Source organism: Oncorhynchus mykiss, chromosome 11 (genome assembly GCF_057628025.1).
Source record: "Oncorhynchus mykiss isolate SJ-2025 chromosome 11, ASM5762802v1, whole genome shotgun sequence".
In the NCBI taxonomy this organism is placed as follows: domain Eukaryota; kingdom Metazoa; phylum Chordata; class Actinopteri; order Salmoniformes; family Salmonidae; genus Oncorhynchus; species Oncorhynchus mykiss.
In genome coordinates this window covers 18,979,613-18,994,473 of record NC_143032.1, presented here as the reverse complement: position 1 = coordinate 18,994,473, position 14,861 = coordinate 18,979,613, and the positions used below count along the sequence as shown (strand labels likewise).

Here is a 14,861-nt window from a genome sequence, read left to right as displayed (position 1 = left end):
TCTGCGTGTTCTGTCTGCCTATGTTATTCAACTCAACACAACTGTATTTGTGAAAGCCAATGCTCTGTAGCACAGTTCCTGGCATCAGACTGTGTCTGCTCTGATCTCTTGATGTTCAAACCATCAGATTCTCCCCTTAATCCAACGTCTAGCCGATTTAGTAATGAACATCCCATATTTCATGTTCTTAATATTGTGATCCTCCAGATGGGGTGACGGCCAGGTACAGATTTGAGTTCTAAAACGTCTCGATCCTCCGTCTAAGCCAGAACATCTTTGGATAACCCTGTTTTAACGTGGAATTGCACTGAAATCAGATCATTTATCCTTCAAACTGTTCCATCTTCCGAGATTCCACTGTAATCTGAATGATGGATGCTGAAATTTTTACTGCCATGTCCAACATTCATCCATGGGCATGGCATTGAGATAATCCCTTTGGCTCCCTTGGGTTGATTGGATAATCCAGTTGGTTACCTTTGTCTCGCTGGGTAAGGTCATAACCCCATTTTCAAGGTAATTGCCATAGTTACTCTGGGGTCGTAGAACATTGGAGGGGTCAGCCGGAGAACAAGGTGGCTGTGTGTGAGAGACTGGAAGAGTTTGTCAATCCATTAGAGGAGACTAGAGCAGGGCTGTCAACTCATTCCATGGAGGGCCTAGTGTCTGCTGGTTTTTCCTTTCAATGAACACCTGGACAACTAGGTGAGAAGGGAGTTCCTTACTAATTAGTGACCTTAATTCATCAACCAAGTACAAGGGAGGAAAGAACCCACAGACGCTTGGCCCTCTATGGAATGAGTTTGACATGTGCAGTAGAGCCTCTGACCAGGTTATCGCGATCTTTCAGACAGTTCCTCATGTTCCATTGGTGAGAACGTCAGGGTGACTATACCCTGATGAAGACCGCTTGTCTGTCAACGTTGGTTAGGTTATTCAATTATTGCATCGGAGCTCCTAGAGTGTGCGGCTCTCCATTTATTTTTCAAGTGTTCTACTCCGCTAGGCAGCACCTCGTCTAAACAGGTGTTCTACTCCGCTAGGCAGCACCTCGTCTAAACAGGTGTTCTACTCCGCTAGGCATCACCTCGTCTAAACAGGTGTTCTACTCCGCTAGCCAGCACCTCGTCTAAACAGGTGTTCTACTCCGCTAGGCAGCACCTCGTCTAAACAGGTGTTCTACTCCGCTAGGCAGCACCTCGTCTAAACAGGTGTGCGTTTTTTTCCCCGCCTCCACATTGGTGAGAACAGCCATAACTGGCATCCAGCAGGTGGTCACTACAACACACTTTGGCAACAGCAAGCAATAGGACAGTCACCCATTGTTTTAGTTGTTCGTCGTAGTGCATCTGAGCTGGCCACTAGAACCTCCTTGATTACCCTTGGGCCCGCGGGACCCGTGTAGCCTCACTACAGTGTATAATGTAACCCCACGACGGCCCATGTTCGTGGTAGTGCATCTGAGCTGGCCACTAGAACTAGGCCCTCCTTGATTCCCCTTGGGCCCGCGGGACCCGTGTAGCCTCACTACAGTGTATAATGTAACCCCACGACGGCCCATGCCGAGGTCAGGACATTGCTGTCCCCCAGCAGTCACTACAGTAGTGTAACAGAGTTAGGATTAGACTGTCTGGAATGGGTTTATACAAGTTGACCTAAACCATTTCTCTGATCCCTCTCACACACTGACAAGCACACAGTGTACAGATGGTATTACGTGTGTGTGTGTGTGTGAACATACATTGTGAAGTTTGTCTGAAAGTAACTGGGGGAGGGGGGTAAAGCACTTGCTCCTAAATGATTTATGAATATGCCCTGCATGGGTATTGAACTAGTTCCACCAGCTCTCTGCAAATCTCCATGAAGACACTGTACCAATGTACTTTACCAGGCCTTTTATTCCAAGCCTGTGTGTGTGATTATGTCTGTTTTCACCAATACATTGTTGCTACTCTATACTCGTGTCAGCTTTCAGTAAAGACCAGCTAAAACCCTGTAGCCTGAGACAAGAAGGTCCTTGTTGTAAATGAGCTCTGGAGGTCACTGTTACTATACATACACACACACTATGTCCAGAGTGTCTGCTGAAGGGTTGGATTGCATAGACAAGACTTCACTCCCTACACTTCTCTCTCCCTCTACAGGATGAACTGTGCTTCCGTAAGCCATTTAGTCCCGTTGCACTTTAACTTCCATTAAACATTAACAAGTCTTCTACACGACATGGTTCCCCTACCCTCTCCCATAGCACGCCAACATTCTGCTACGTTCTACACCGCAGACAGCCATGACACTACTGAGGGCTAAGTATACATGCATGCACGTCCACCCACACACACACACACGCTCCATACATGGCCAAACGTGGACACCTGCTCGTCGAACATCTCATTCTAAAATCCTGGGTATTAGTATGGAGTTGGTCCCCCCCTTTGCTACTACAACAGCCTCCACTCTTCTGGGAAGACTTTCCATTGGACGTTGGAACATTGCTTCCATTCAGCCACAAGCGTTAATGAGGTCGGGCACTGATGTTGGACGATTAGGCCTGGCTCGCAGTCGGCGTTCCAATTCATCCCAAAGGTGTTCGACGGGGTTGAGGTCGGGGCTCTGTGCAGGCCAGTCAGGTTCTTCCACACCGATCTCGACAAACCATTTCTGTATGGTTCTTGCTTTGTGCATGGGGGCATTGTCATGCTGAAACAGGAAAGGGCCTTCCTCCAACCACAAAGTTGGAATCACAGAATCATCTAGAATGTTTGTATGCTGTAGCGTTAAGGTTTCCCTTCAGTGGAACTAAGGCCTGAACCTGAACCATGAAAAACAGCCCCAGACCATTATTCCTCCTCCACCAAACTTTACAGTTGTCACTCTGCAGGTAGAGTTCTCCTGCCGTTCTCCAAACCCAGATTCTTCCGTCGTGCTGCCAGATGGTGAAGTGTGATTCATCACTCCAGAGAACTCGTTTCCACTGCTCCAGAGTCCAATGGCGGCAAGCTTTACACCACTCCAGTTGACACTTGGCATTGTGCATGGCGATCTTAGGCTTGTGTGCGGCTGCTCACCATGGAAACCCATTTCATGAAGCTCCCGACGAACTGTTATTGTGCTGACGTTGCTTCCAGAGGCAGTTTGGAACTCGGTAGTGAGTGTTCCTTGCAACCAAGGACAGATGATTTTTAAGCACTTTGTGCTTGTATTTGCGGCTGAGCCATTGTTGCTCCTATACGTTTCCACTTCACAATAACAGCACTTACAGTTGACTGGGGCAGCTCTAGCAGGGCAGAAATTTGATAAACTGATTTGTTGGAAAGGTGGCATCCTATGACGGTTCCACATTGAAAGTCACTGAGCTCTTCAGTATGGGCCAATGTTTGTCTATGGTGATTGCATGGCGGTGTACTCGATATTATACAACTGTCAGCAACGGGTGTGGCTGAAATAGCCGAATCCACTCATTTGAAGGGATGTCCACATACTTTTGTATCTACATGTTCCCTTTTCATGCTCACATTTAGACCAGTCCTAAGACAGCAAATACAATTTGTTGACTGAACTGTACATGTGATTTTAATATAGGAGTGTGTGTATATTCATACTGTGTCACAATGGGGGGAGTGGCTCTATGTCACTTAATAAGACCTAAAGCTGCTCCCTGTTCATTACAGGAACAAAAGAGCACAATGAGTAATCCTGGGGGGGTTACAACACACACACACACACACACACACATACATGGATTAGTCTAATTCTGACCCAGCCACACTGAGGAGACACTCTTCCAAGAGTCCCTACCCCCCAAAACCACTCACTACAAGACTCCTGAGGCTACAGAGGGGGTGACCAGTGTATGCTCTGTCTGCATGCACATGTCTGTGTACTGTGTGTTATTAATTCTGTATTAGAGGAAGGGTTATACTTTTGTATTGTTCAGAGCAGAAGATATGACCTGTTAAATCCATCAAATCTGTCCTTACCACTATGGCCAGGCGGATGTCTAATAAGGCAGATATAAATAACATGGCTATTCACGGCCTGATCCATCCAATAATTGTTACCATACCAACCACTCTCACAATCCACTCCACTCTGCTTCAGCCCATCAATGGATTGAGTCATTGGTCTGAATATGGAGTCAATAGACAGATACCTCTCTCTCTCTCACACACACACACACACGCACACACTCAGTAACACTCTGTAATGTCCTCTAACTGTCCCATTTAGTGATGAGATCAACCCAGGGGGCCTGTGAAAAAACACGCAATCGAGAGAGAGATAGAGAGTAACATACTATTTTCGCAGGCAGGCAGACAGGTAGGTACTGTAGTTAGACAAGCTAGTAGGCAGACCGACAGGAAGGTAGGTAGACAGGCAGACATGCAAGCAGACAGACAGATAAGCAGACAGACAGGAAGGTAGGTAGACAGACAGGCAGGCCTGGTTAGGCTCTATCTAATAGAGTTGGCTGGGAAAGAGCATAAGGAGATCCACCTCAGCGCTTCACTCTGGGGAAGCCCTCACCTGTCTTTGTGTGTGTGTCTGTGTGGATGTTGGTAGCCTCCATGTGAATGAAGACATTGTTTGATAGCAATGAGGTGGAAGATGGGTCCCGTGCCTCAAAACTAGGAAGGAAGAGGGGGAGGAGGGAAGGAGCGAGGAGAGCGGCTAAAAGTAGGTCGGGTGCTGAGGGGAGATAGGGAGGATTGGAGGAATAGAAAAGGACTAGAAAAAGGATAGTACAGATTGAGCACATAAGCAGTACTCATATAGGAAGGAGAGAATGAAACAGAGTCTGTGGACAAAACACGAGGAGGGAGACAGAACAAAACGGTATGATATACAGGTACTATACATGTATGTATTTATTTCATTGGGTCAAATACACAACACCAAAAAATCTATTCCAACAGTCAGTCGTCTTTAGATGAGACTGTTAGACCACTGTCTCTTAGCTCTCATATCCTATTGGACACATGGTCCTTGACTCCATGTGGAACAGGGTTAGTTGTATACTGCCATATGTTGTATACTGCCAGGCCAAACTCTACTGGAGGTGTGTGTGTGTGACTGAGTGAGTGAGTGTGTGTGTGTGTTGAGAACATTAGCAATGCTGAGATAATTATCTAAATCTATATGCATGCTTTATCCTATTCATTCCACTGATCAGCAGATCTACTCACACACACACACACACACACACACACACACACACACACACACACACACACACACACACACAGAGACACACAGACAGACACACAGACACACATGCAATGGGGGAAAAACACTACACAACTGAGTCTTCTCATCTGAGTGGGATTTGAGGGGATCAGTTTTTATACTTAGTGTTTACTTCTGAACACATACACACATGTTATTATGTAAGTTCTGTATAGGTCACACATTCATAAGCAAACACAAGCTCATCTGTCTAACGTACTATTGAAATCTCACACAAACACAAACACGTACACACACCCACACACACACAACCACACACACAACCACACACAGTAGTGCAGCACAAGTCAGTCTCTCTCTATGTCTCACTTTGATGGGAGGAACTAATCTGGGGGCGTGAACAAAGTTGAATAAATAAAGGACAGAAAAGAAGAGAGGGAGCCATGGTGCTGATCGGGTGGGGAGGGGGAGGGAGAGAGGGAGGAGGAGAGACATGGGCAGTCCGCCAACTCTGACGAAAGCTGCTTAGCCCAACCAGTTGCCATGGATACAGTCAGGAGTAGCACCCGGCGTGTGTGTGTTTGAGAGAGAGAAAGAGACAGAGAGAGAGAGAGAGAGAGAGGGAAAACCAACAGGCAAGCATCAGATAGAACCAGTGAGGAAGCGAGAGAGTACCAGGCTGCAGGATAGAGAGAGAGTGTGAGTGAGAGAGAGAGAGCGGAACAGAGGGAAACAGCAGGAGAAATAGAGTGATAGAGATAGCTAGAAGATGGAGGTGCAGTCAGAATGCGTGGAACCTCCTCCACCTCCTCCTTCTGTTCCCCCATGCGACCCCCAACCGCCAGGGAAGATCAACAAAGCAGCCTTAAAGCTGTTTGGAAAACGACGCTCCAGCTCCGGAATGGCCAGATTCTTCTCCTTCAGGAACAAAGAGGCCAATGGGAATGGGAATTCCGAGAATGGGAATTCTGTGAATGGGAATTCTGTGGGGGCGGCTAATGAGCTCATCAGGAGTAAAACGCATGATGGACTAACAAGCTCGGAGACAGATGGACAGAGAGGGGAGGAGTCTGGAATATCAGAGGCGGGACAGGTGAGGTCTCTCAGCAAATCACTGAGCTTCTTTTCGCTGCTCAGACGAGGAAGTGTGAGAGCTAATGAGAATACAGGGTTTGGAAGCAGGGGGAGGGGTTTAAAAGGCTTCTTTAGTAGTATAAGGTGGCGGCGGAAGGAGAGAGTGATGGAGGGAGAGGTGGGGGTAACTGAGGGGAGGGAGGTGAGAGAGGGAGATGTGATTCTAAAGGAGGAAGTGAAAGACGTCACTCTGACCCTTGAACCCCAGCCCCGCTCACCACAGGAGGATAATGGGAGCTTGGAAGCTGAGCTAAACACAGAATCAGCGAGAACTTCTCCCGCAGACAACGCCACAACACCACTCACGCACTCTACTGCCATGACGACAAACCTGTCAGAATTCCCCTATACACCATCCCCTTCCCCTCTTCACTCTGCCTTTCACTCAAGAACCAAAACGTCAATTTCCTCAGCAACGGCCACCCCCCCTCTGGATCGGTGTGACCCCACCTCTGAACCCTCAGTGGACCGGCTCTGTTCACTCCTCTTCACTGACGTCACCTCGCTCAAGAGCTTTGATTCGCTGACAGGATGCGGTGATATCATCGCAGACGCAGAGGAGGAGGTGGCAGGAAACGTGGGAGGAGGAAATGGAGGAGGAGGAAGTGTCACCAGTAGTAGCAGTAGCAGTGGGGGAGGGGTAGTACGCAGCTCCCCAGCTAAATCCTCCATTACTAACCATGCCACCCCTTCCAGCATTACCCCTACCCCCACTTCCACCCCTGCCCCCCTCCCAGCCAGGGCACGGCTGATGCCCTCCCACTCTGCCCCGATTCAGCAGCCCTCTGGCAGCGGCGTGGTGGCCTACATGGGGGGTGGCGAGGAGATGGCCAGCCCTGACGGGGTGGACGACGCAGACATGCAGGGGCTCTGGCACATGCTCCCCTCTGGGGGAGAGAACTCCCCCGCCCTCCCCCGACCCAGCTCTCACCCGGCTCCCCCCAGGGGTACAGAGCGGAAACCCCCCCAGGTCAAGTCTCTGGGACTCAGCAAGATCCCTTTAGTGGGGGGAGGAAGGATGAGTAAACTCCCCACTCATGCTGCCCGTCAAACCTCTTTGCCCAATGAGAAGGACACTAAGGAGGAGGTCCAGCCCCAACAGGATGTCCCGGCCCTTAGAGACGAGGGCTATTGGGATACGCCCTCGGCAACCCCCACGGCAACGCCTGACGACGGCTTCCTGCGGAACCAGAGGATTGGTTTATCGCGTGACAGCTGCTCTGGCGACGCGCTGTACGACCTCTACAATGAGGAATTGGACAGATCTGATGAAGAGGAAGAGGAGGAGGAAGAAGATCTGACAAGTACTCCTTCCCTCTCCACTGACGACTACAAACGCAGCACTCCCTCCCAGACTACTCCTCCTTCCTCTTCCTCCTCTTCATCTTTTCGCTCAATGAAGGGAAGCACTAGCCTTCCCCGCGAGTCCAAAATCCCTCTTAGTGTCAGACAGAACACACCCCCTCACTCGGTGAGCCAATCAGCTCTTTCCACTGTCCTCACAGCCACTCCTCCCTCTGACACACCCACCCAAGCTCCTCCCCCAGCCCGGACCAGGATCCCTGTCTCCAAGGTGCCAGTCCGTCGCCCTGGGAACAAGCCCGGCAACGCTACACGAGGGCCAGCCCCCAGGAAGTAAGTCTGGACGAGGCAGCCATGGACTTTGATGTCTTTGGTTAGAACTAGACAACATCACTGGACTAGTGTGTATGACATTGCCGGACTGGTGTATTGTGAAATGCATCAGACAATGATAAAGACTTGAAAGAGAGTGATATGAGCTCTAATCAACACTTCCATTGGTTCTGGTGGGTCACGCCCCCAAAAGTTAAAGTTAAAAAGAAAGAATCTACATCACTGGACTTGTGTGTGCAGCATCACTGAAATTATGTGTATGGGACACTTTTAAAGACTTCAAGTGGGTGAGGGGAGGGCATTTCAAAGTTTGGGATCCACATTTTCGACAACTCTCAGCGCTTTTGAATATGTAAACAATGGTCACAGAATTCAACTGCACTGCACACCACTAGGAATGACTAGAGAAGCTTTTCTTCTTCTCTTCAAGTCCTTGTTTCTGAAACACAGATTTTTACATGATACCACGTGTTTAATCTAATGAAACAGTTTGTAATAATCTAATTGTTAACTAATTACCTCCTAATCCCAGACTACATTCACAGTCTCAATCCTCATCTACATCATGCCATTTAGCAGGCGCTTTTATCCAAAGCGATGTGTGCAATTATTTCTACGTATGGGTGGTCCCGGGAATCAAACCCACTATGCTCTACCAGCTGAGCTACAGAGGAGGAATACAGGACTATTAAAGGCCCAGTGCACTACTTTTGTGATTAGAAAAAAACTATTTTTGTAATTTTCTTCAGCACCCCTACTTCCCGTGGCAACGTGGGGTGTACTGTTGACTGTTCTTCTCCCAGTTCTAAAGTACCAGTGGATAACAGTGGTGACAACATTGCTAAAAACAATCAGAAAGCGTTTATTAATGTATTTTTTACTAAGGTGTACATGGAGATCACCGGATACAATACCTCACCTTGCCAGTGAACATAACCAAGAAACAACATCACAAAACTTAATCGTCCTAAGTGAATGACAAACACACACATTCTCCTCTGGACCATATGTGCTCCACCACTCGAACGAGCAACTACTGTACTATGATGACCTCACACTGGAGAAACAGCAGCAGGTTCAATCTCTCTGGAATTAACAACTATAACAAACCAACCAATAAAAAAACAGAATAAGTAACGCAATAGTGAGACAGCATTGAAGGATGTTCCTCTACTGACTGAACAACGAGCACTGAACACTCCTCTCTTGCTGCATGAGGTGCCTGGAACACAAGGCACTAGGTTCAGGGAACACAGTCTACACTAAGGACACACACACACCACGTCAAGGACTCTCTTTCACACACACACACACACACACACACACACACACACACACACACACACACACACACACACACATCAAGGATTACTTTCTTCTCTACCAGGACACATTAATACAATGCTTTTTTCTACTGAGTAATTTGTTCTTCACTGGTTTTCATACTCTTTTTATAAGATAATGTTTCATGAGACACCGCAAACAACCTTCACTGCGAACACCCCCCCCCCCCCCCCTACTGGGCACAAACTGGTTGAATCAACAGTGTTTCAACGTAATTTGTCAATGTATTGTGACGTGAAATCTACATGGAAAATATCAACCTGTTGTTTTGAAGGTGAAATTTCAACCAGAGAATAATGGCATCAGGGTAACCAAATTTCAACATAGAAAATCATATATAATAATCCAGCATATCAGTTATTAATTTGCAGACAAACTGGAATTAAAGCCAGAGTAAGTCAGTGGCACAGATGGAACTATCCAAGCAGAAGATAAATATCTTTCAAATGTCGATATTTGGTTGCGTTGACAAAAAAATGAACACAATTCAATATCCCTTTTGAAATACAAATAAATAGCCGATTAACTTGTTAACAAATGATATGTTGGATTCATGTCTCCAACTCAACCAAAAATAGAAGTTAAAGAATAGGTTTAAGCCAGTGGCTCTGATGGAACTATCCAATAAGTAGATACATCGCCTTTTAATGTTGATATTTGGTTGCGTTGTCAACCAAACACAATTCCATATTATTTTTGTATGCAGTAAATCTTTCAAACTAATTTAACATTTAACCTTAAAATGAGTAACACATCCATGGCCACATTTTGAGGTTACTGTTAACTATACATTTCTTATGTAATCATATACAGTGTGCATGTTCAAGATAGCATCATAGGTCATTGCAGGTCTGTGGAGATCTTTACGGTCGCTGTAATAATCTGCGCAGAATCTCAAACGGCATTGATCACTTGCATCATGTACTTTTAATGTCATCTCAACTTTAATCCAGGTCACTTGGTTGTGTGCTACCAGATGAAGCACAGTGATAACACATGAATCTGTTTTATAAATAAACAAAATATCTGACATTGTATTCCCATTTGAACTGCTGTGCTTTTAAATGGTTGAAAGTACAGTGATAGGCGTTTGACATCTAAACCAAAAATCAGACATAGTTTTCCCATTGGAATTTGATCGTGGTTGTAGATGGTTGAAAGCATATTGATGACACATTGGAAATTCAACTAACGTTTGGCTGTCTTTTTGAGTTGAATATAGGTTGTAATCTCATTGATCAACGTCTCAACCAAATATGACACAATTATCCATGTTGAAATGACCTGGTGTGCCCAATGGGCAGGTTCTTAGCTGACCTTTGTGGACCATTGTTTCTGATATCTGAAGGAGGAAGGGGTTGGAGGCCAAAGTTAATACCTGTGGCTTGCATTCAGGAGTACACCTCATCCCCATCCCCAAATCATGGACACACACTCCTTTTCTCTCATCCTGCTGGTGATCACTGTTCCTCTATATGCCATCAGGAGTGACAGACCTGCAGAAAATGAGCATGACGTTGTCCTTAACCCTATGTCTACCTACCTGTCTGTCGGTCTGTCTATCCATCTGTCGGTCTGTTCCTGAGTTTTGGAAGTGGGTATAAGGGATGTTGATTGGACCCACTAGCTTGGGGGGCGGTTCGGAGAAATCCTAACAGACAGTCGAAGAGAGGAGAGTGTAAAGGTGGAGCGCAGTTTTAAAAATAGTCTGGATGTTTTTCTATGTTTTGGTTTCCTTTTCTCTGTTCACCACCTTATTCTTAATCTGGGCAACACGTTGCATTACAGTGGAAAGCATTATCCATCATTTTTACTGTTTTATCTTCCTGTCTGTCTTTCTTTCTCTCTGTTAATGGTGTGAATGTCTTTGTTTTCTTTCCTGTTTATATATTTAACGATTAAAACCCTGTGTTTGTGCTAATAGAGTGGACTCTGGCTCAGTGTTAGCATCCATTTGTCACCTGCACATACACACACATACACACACACAAACAAACACACATACACACACCACGTGTAGGGCATGGTTGTTCAGCTGGTGGGTGATATGGATGAAGCTTTGTGGTTCAACCCCCTACCCCCACTGTTTAAATCCCTAGGAGGATGAGGGGTGGGGGAGGGAGGCTGTTGTTGTTTTAGTGTGTGGCTCAGAGAGCTGTCTGGTTCATTTCAAGAGATGGAGATACAATTCCCCATGCTTGTTCGTTAAAATAAATCAATGTTGAGTATTGATTGTTAGAATGTATGGTGGGGAGAGACAGACTGAATCTGGAACACAAAGAAATGTGCTGGATTCAGGCAATCTGGCAATATGGAACTGTGTGTGTGTGTGTGTGTGTGTGTGTGTGTGTGTGTGTGTGTGTGTGTGTGTGTGTGTGTGTGTGTGTGTGTGTTTGTGCATGCATTTGTAAGGAAGGGGGATTTGGTGCAGTGCGAATCCCCTTTGTAATGGTGCAGCAAAAATAAGTCTCTCCTTCTCTCACCCCCCCATCTGTCTTCCCTCTCTCTCCCTGCAGAGTGCAGTTTATGTAAAAGCATTACGTAACACCATAACACTCTAATGGCAACAGCACACCAGATCAAAGCTGCTCATGATGACAGAGATAGGGGTGTGTGTACACTATCAGTGTGAAGTGGGAGCCTGCTTTTTGTGTGAAGTGTCTGCCTGTTTGTGTGTGTGTGTGTGTGTGTGTGTGTGTGTGTGTGTGTGTGTGTGTGTGTGTGTATAAGGGTTTGTTTAGGGTGGACTCTAAATGTCGAATGATGCTCGAAAAGGTCTAGCATCAAGAGCCTGTCTGTAGTCACAGTGTGCATGTTTGTTTGAGAACCTGCATAATTTAGAAGAATGAATTCAGGTGAGATTGTACTACTAAAATATTATGATTATGGTGATGAGGTGATGATGATGATATACAGTTCTACACCCTTAGCAATAAGGCGCTATCTAGAACCTAAAATGGTTCTTTAGAAGAATGCTTTTTGGTTCCAGGTAGAACCCTTTTGGGTTCCATGCAGGACCCTTTCCACAGAGAGTTCTAAATGGAACCCAAAAGGGTCCTATGTAGAACCAAAAAGGGTTATTCTACGTGGAGAGCCGAAGAACCTTTTGTGTGTGATATACTAGATAATGTACTCTTTTTCAGAAACTCAAGAGTTAACAATGATTGTAGTTCTCTCCTCCATCTGTTCTTCCCTCTCTTTTCCTTCTCTATCTGTTTTTTTCTCCATCATTTAATCTCCATGGGTAACTGGCCTTGATTGTAGAAAATCTCACCACTGATTTTCACCTGAGTGTATGCGTGTGCCAGAAAGTGGATGCATGTGTGAATGTGTGATTGAAGCCCATTCAAAAAGCTGCACCCCACATTTCGCCCCACCACAGATGTTTCCTTGGCAACCCCACTAGGTCATCCAATAAGAAGAAGGTGCTGGGCAAGGAGAGGAGGGGGGGGGGGACTGAGAAACCAGATTGGAGTCAGACTGGTGCAGTGACACACACACACACTCACACACACACACACACACACACACACACACACACCAACAAACTGAACATTCATGGCATGAACATGTGGTTTTGAAGCAAGCCTGTTTTGTTCAATAGAACTCTCACCTTTAACACATTATATCCATGTGTCAATCTCACCTCAATGGTCTCCGGCTCTCTCTCTCCGATCTCCCCCCCAATGCAAGATGATGCCACTTCCTGTTCAGAGAAGTGGTTACGTAATGGTTCCTCTTTTCAATATCATATGCACCTCCTCAGCTTCTGCCACTCTGTGTGTGTGCAGTGTGAGTGTGTGTGTGGGAGAGAGAGAGAGAGAAAGAGACAGAAAGAGGAGGGGGCGGGGGCTGGAGAGTGAGACATGAAGAGGGATGGGATAGAGATGAATATATATTACAAGAGATATATGGTCAATAATGTTTCAGCTCTGAGTGGATAGAACATTCAGGCTGGAGACCCGGGCTCATTCTCAAAAGTCTTTCCTTGATTCCTCGTGTTGCCTCTCCTCGTCTCCTTTGTAACACACATTGGAGGAGAGGATCTGAGAGAAGAGTGGAAGGAAGTGTAACAGTACAACTTTAGTCCGTCCCCGGGCTCCAACCAGGGACCCTCTGCACACAGACAACAGTCCCCCACGAAGCATCGTTACCCATCGCTCCACAGAAGCCGCGGCCCTTGCAGAGGGGAACAACTACTTCAAGGTCTCAGAGCGAGTGACGTCACCGATCGAAACGCTATTAGCACGCACCACCGCTAACTAGCTAGCCATTTCACATTGGTTACATAAGGAACATAGAAAATACTTTTGAGGAAGGCCGAAGCTCTCACTGACCCGAGTTTTCACATCTCCCATGAAGACAGAGATGTCTGACAATTCTTTTCCAATTGACTAAAACAACACTGCTGAGAAATACCTGTCAGGCCTCATATCTCTGACATCCAGCCCTGCCCTGCCCCCCCCCCCCCCCCCCTCCAAAATGAACCTCCCACCCTCTCTGTGTTTTGAGGGGGGCTTAGGAGGTGATGTAGGCCGCTACGCTCACACACTCTTTATACAATATATGTTGTGAAATCTGCCCTCCTGCCCCATCCCTCAGGAAAAACAGAAACATGTAAGTATAGCATCCTGTAACTGTAATCTGGTACGTTACCAGCTACAATACTGTAATCAGAGTACAGATACTTTTGGATTACTTTCAAATTCAGAACAGATGTTTGCAAAAAAACAACATTATGACACTGTTCTGTTTTCTCAATGACATTCAATTCAGCATTTAAAAAAGGTGCAAGTTGAAGTTTGTTCGACCTGAGGGAGTCTTACCACAAGTCAGAGACCACTATGATGACACACCAAATGCATTTAGCGGATCCTTTTAATCTTCTTCTAATGCCTCTTAAAGGGACATTTCACCATGTTTCAACTTCATATTCATCATCTCCAGCACCACCCCAACATCAACATTGTGAAAAAGATGTTTCTATGTTTTGTAGGAGGATAAGTGTTTCCAATGTCATCATCAACCAATTAGTAGGCAATGCCTACTCATAAATTGATTAAAATCACATGATGCACAGCGATGGTGTCATTGGAAATACATGTACCTATTCTTTTTTTAAATGGACTATTAACATTTCCTTTAAGGGTAATGTAGTCCAAAAGTAATCAGATTACGTTACTACATTTGGGTAATCTAAAAGTTATGTTACTGATTACAATGTTGGACAGGTAATTAGTAACTAACAGATTACGTTTAGAAAGTAATTTACTCAACCCTGGATGTGCACCATGAAGTTTATGGTTAGTTATAAACAAAATACTTATATATCGCTGGTACAACGCTTCAGACAGCACACATAATGAAGTTTGTTAAGAATGACCAATGAAGAATAGATTTTGGGTCAGTTTCAGCTCATATAAGATAAGACCTCAGTGTAACCCCTGTGTAGCCCACGCACAATGTGCCTCTAGACCTGTCTCTGGAGAGTGGAGTCAGAACCAGTCTGAATCCAGGACAAGATCACCCTCTAGTGGTTCTGACACAACACTGCTGCTTCTGAG

The 14,861-nt window shown here is 45.9% G+C and overlaps 1 protein-coding gene across 1 annotated transcript; it reads left to right on the top strand.

Annotated features, from left to right (window-relative positions):
- The first annotated feature begins 5,261 nt into the window (after nt 1–5,261).
- LOC110535430 (APC membrane recruitment protein 2-like) lies at nt 5,262–11,220 on the top strand. Its single transcript, XM_021620421.3, has one exon. It carries the CDS (start codon nt 5,954–5,956, stop codon nt 7,955–7,957), a length of 2,004 nt encoding a protein of 667 aa, XP_021476096.2. The 5' UTR covers nt 5,262–5,953; the 3' UTR covers nt 7,958–11,220.
- Nucleotides 11,221–14,861: the final 3,641 nt, after the last annotated feature.

Bases quoted from the DNA above. Each gene is read 5' to 3' on its own strand.
- LOC110535430 (XM_021620421.3), top strand. From the start codon at position 5,954: ATGGAGGTGCAGTCAGAATGCGTGGAACCTCCTCCACCTCCTCCTTCT.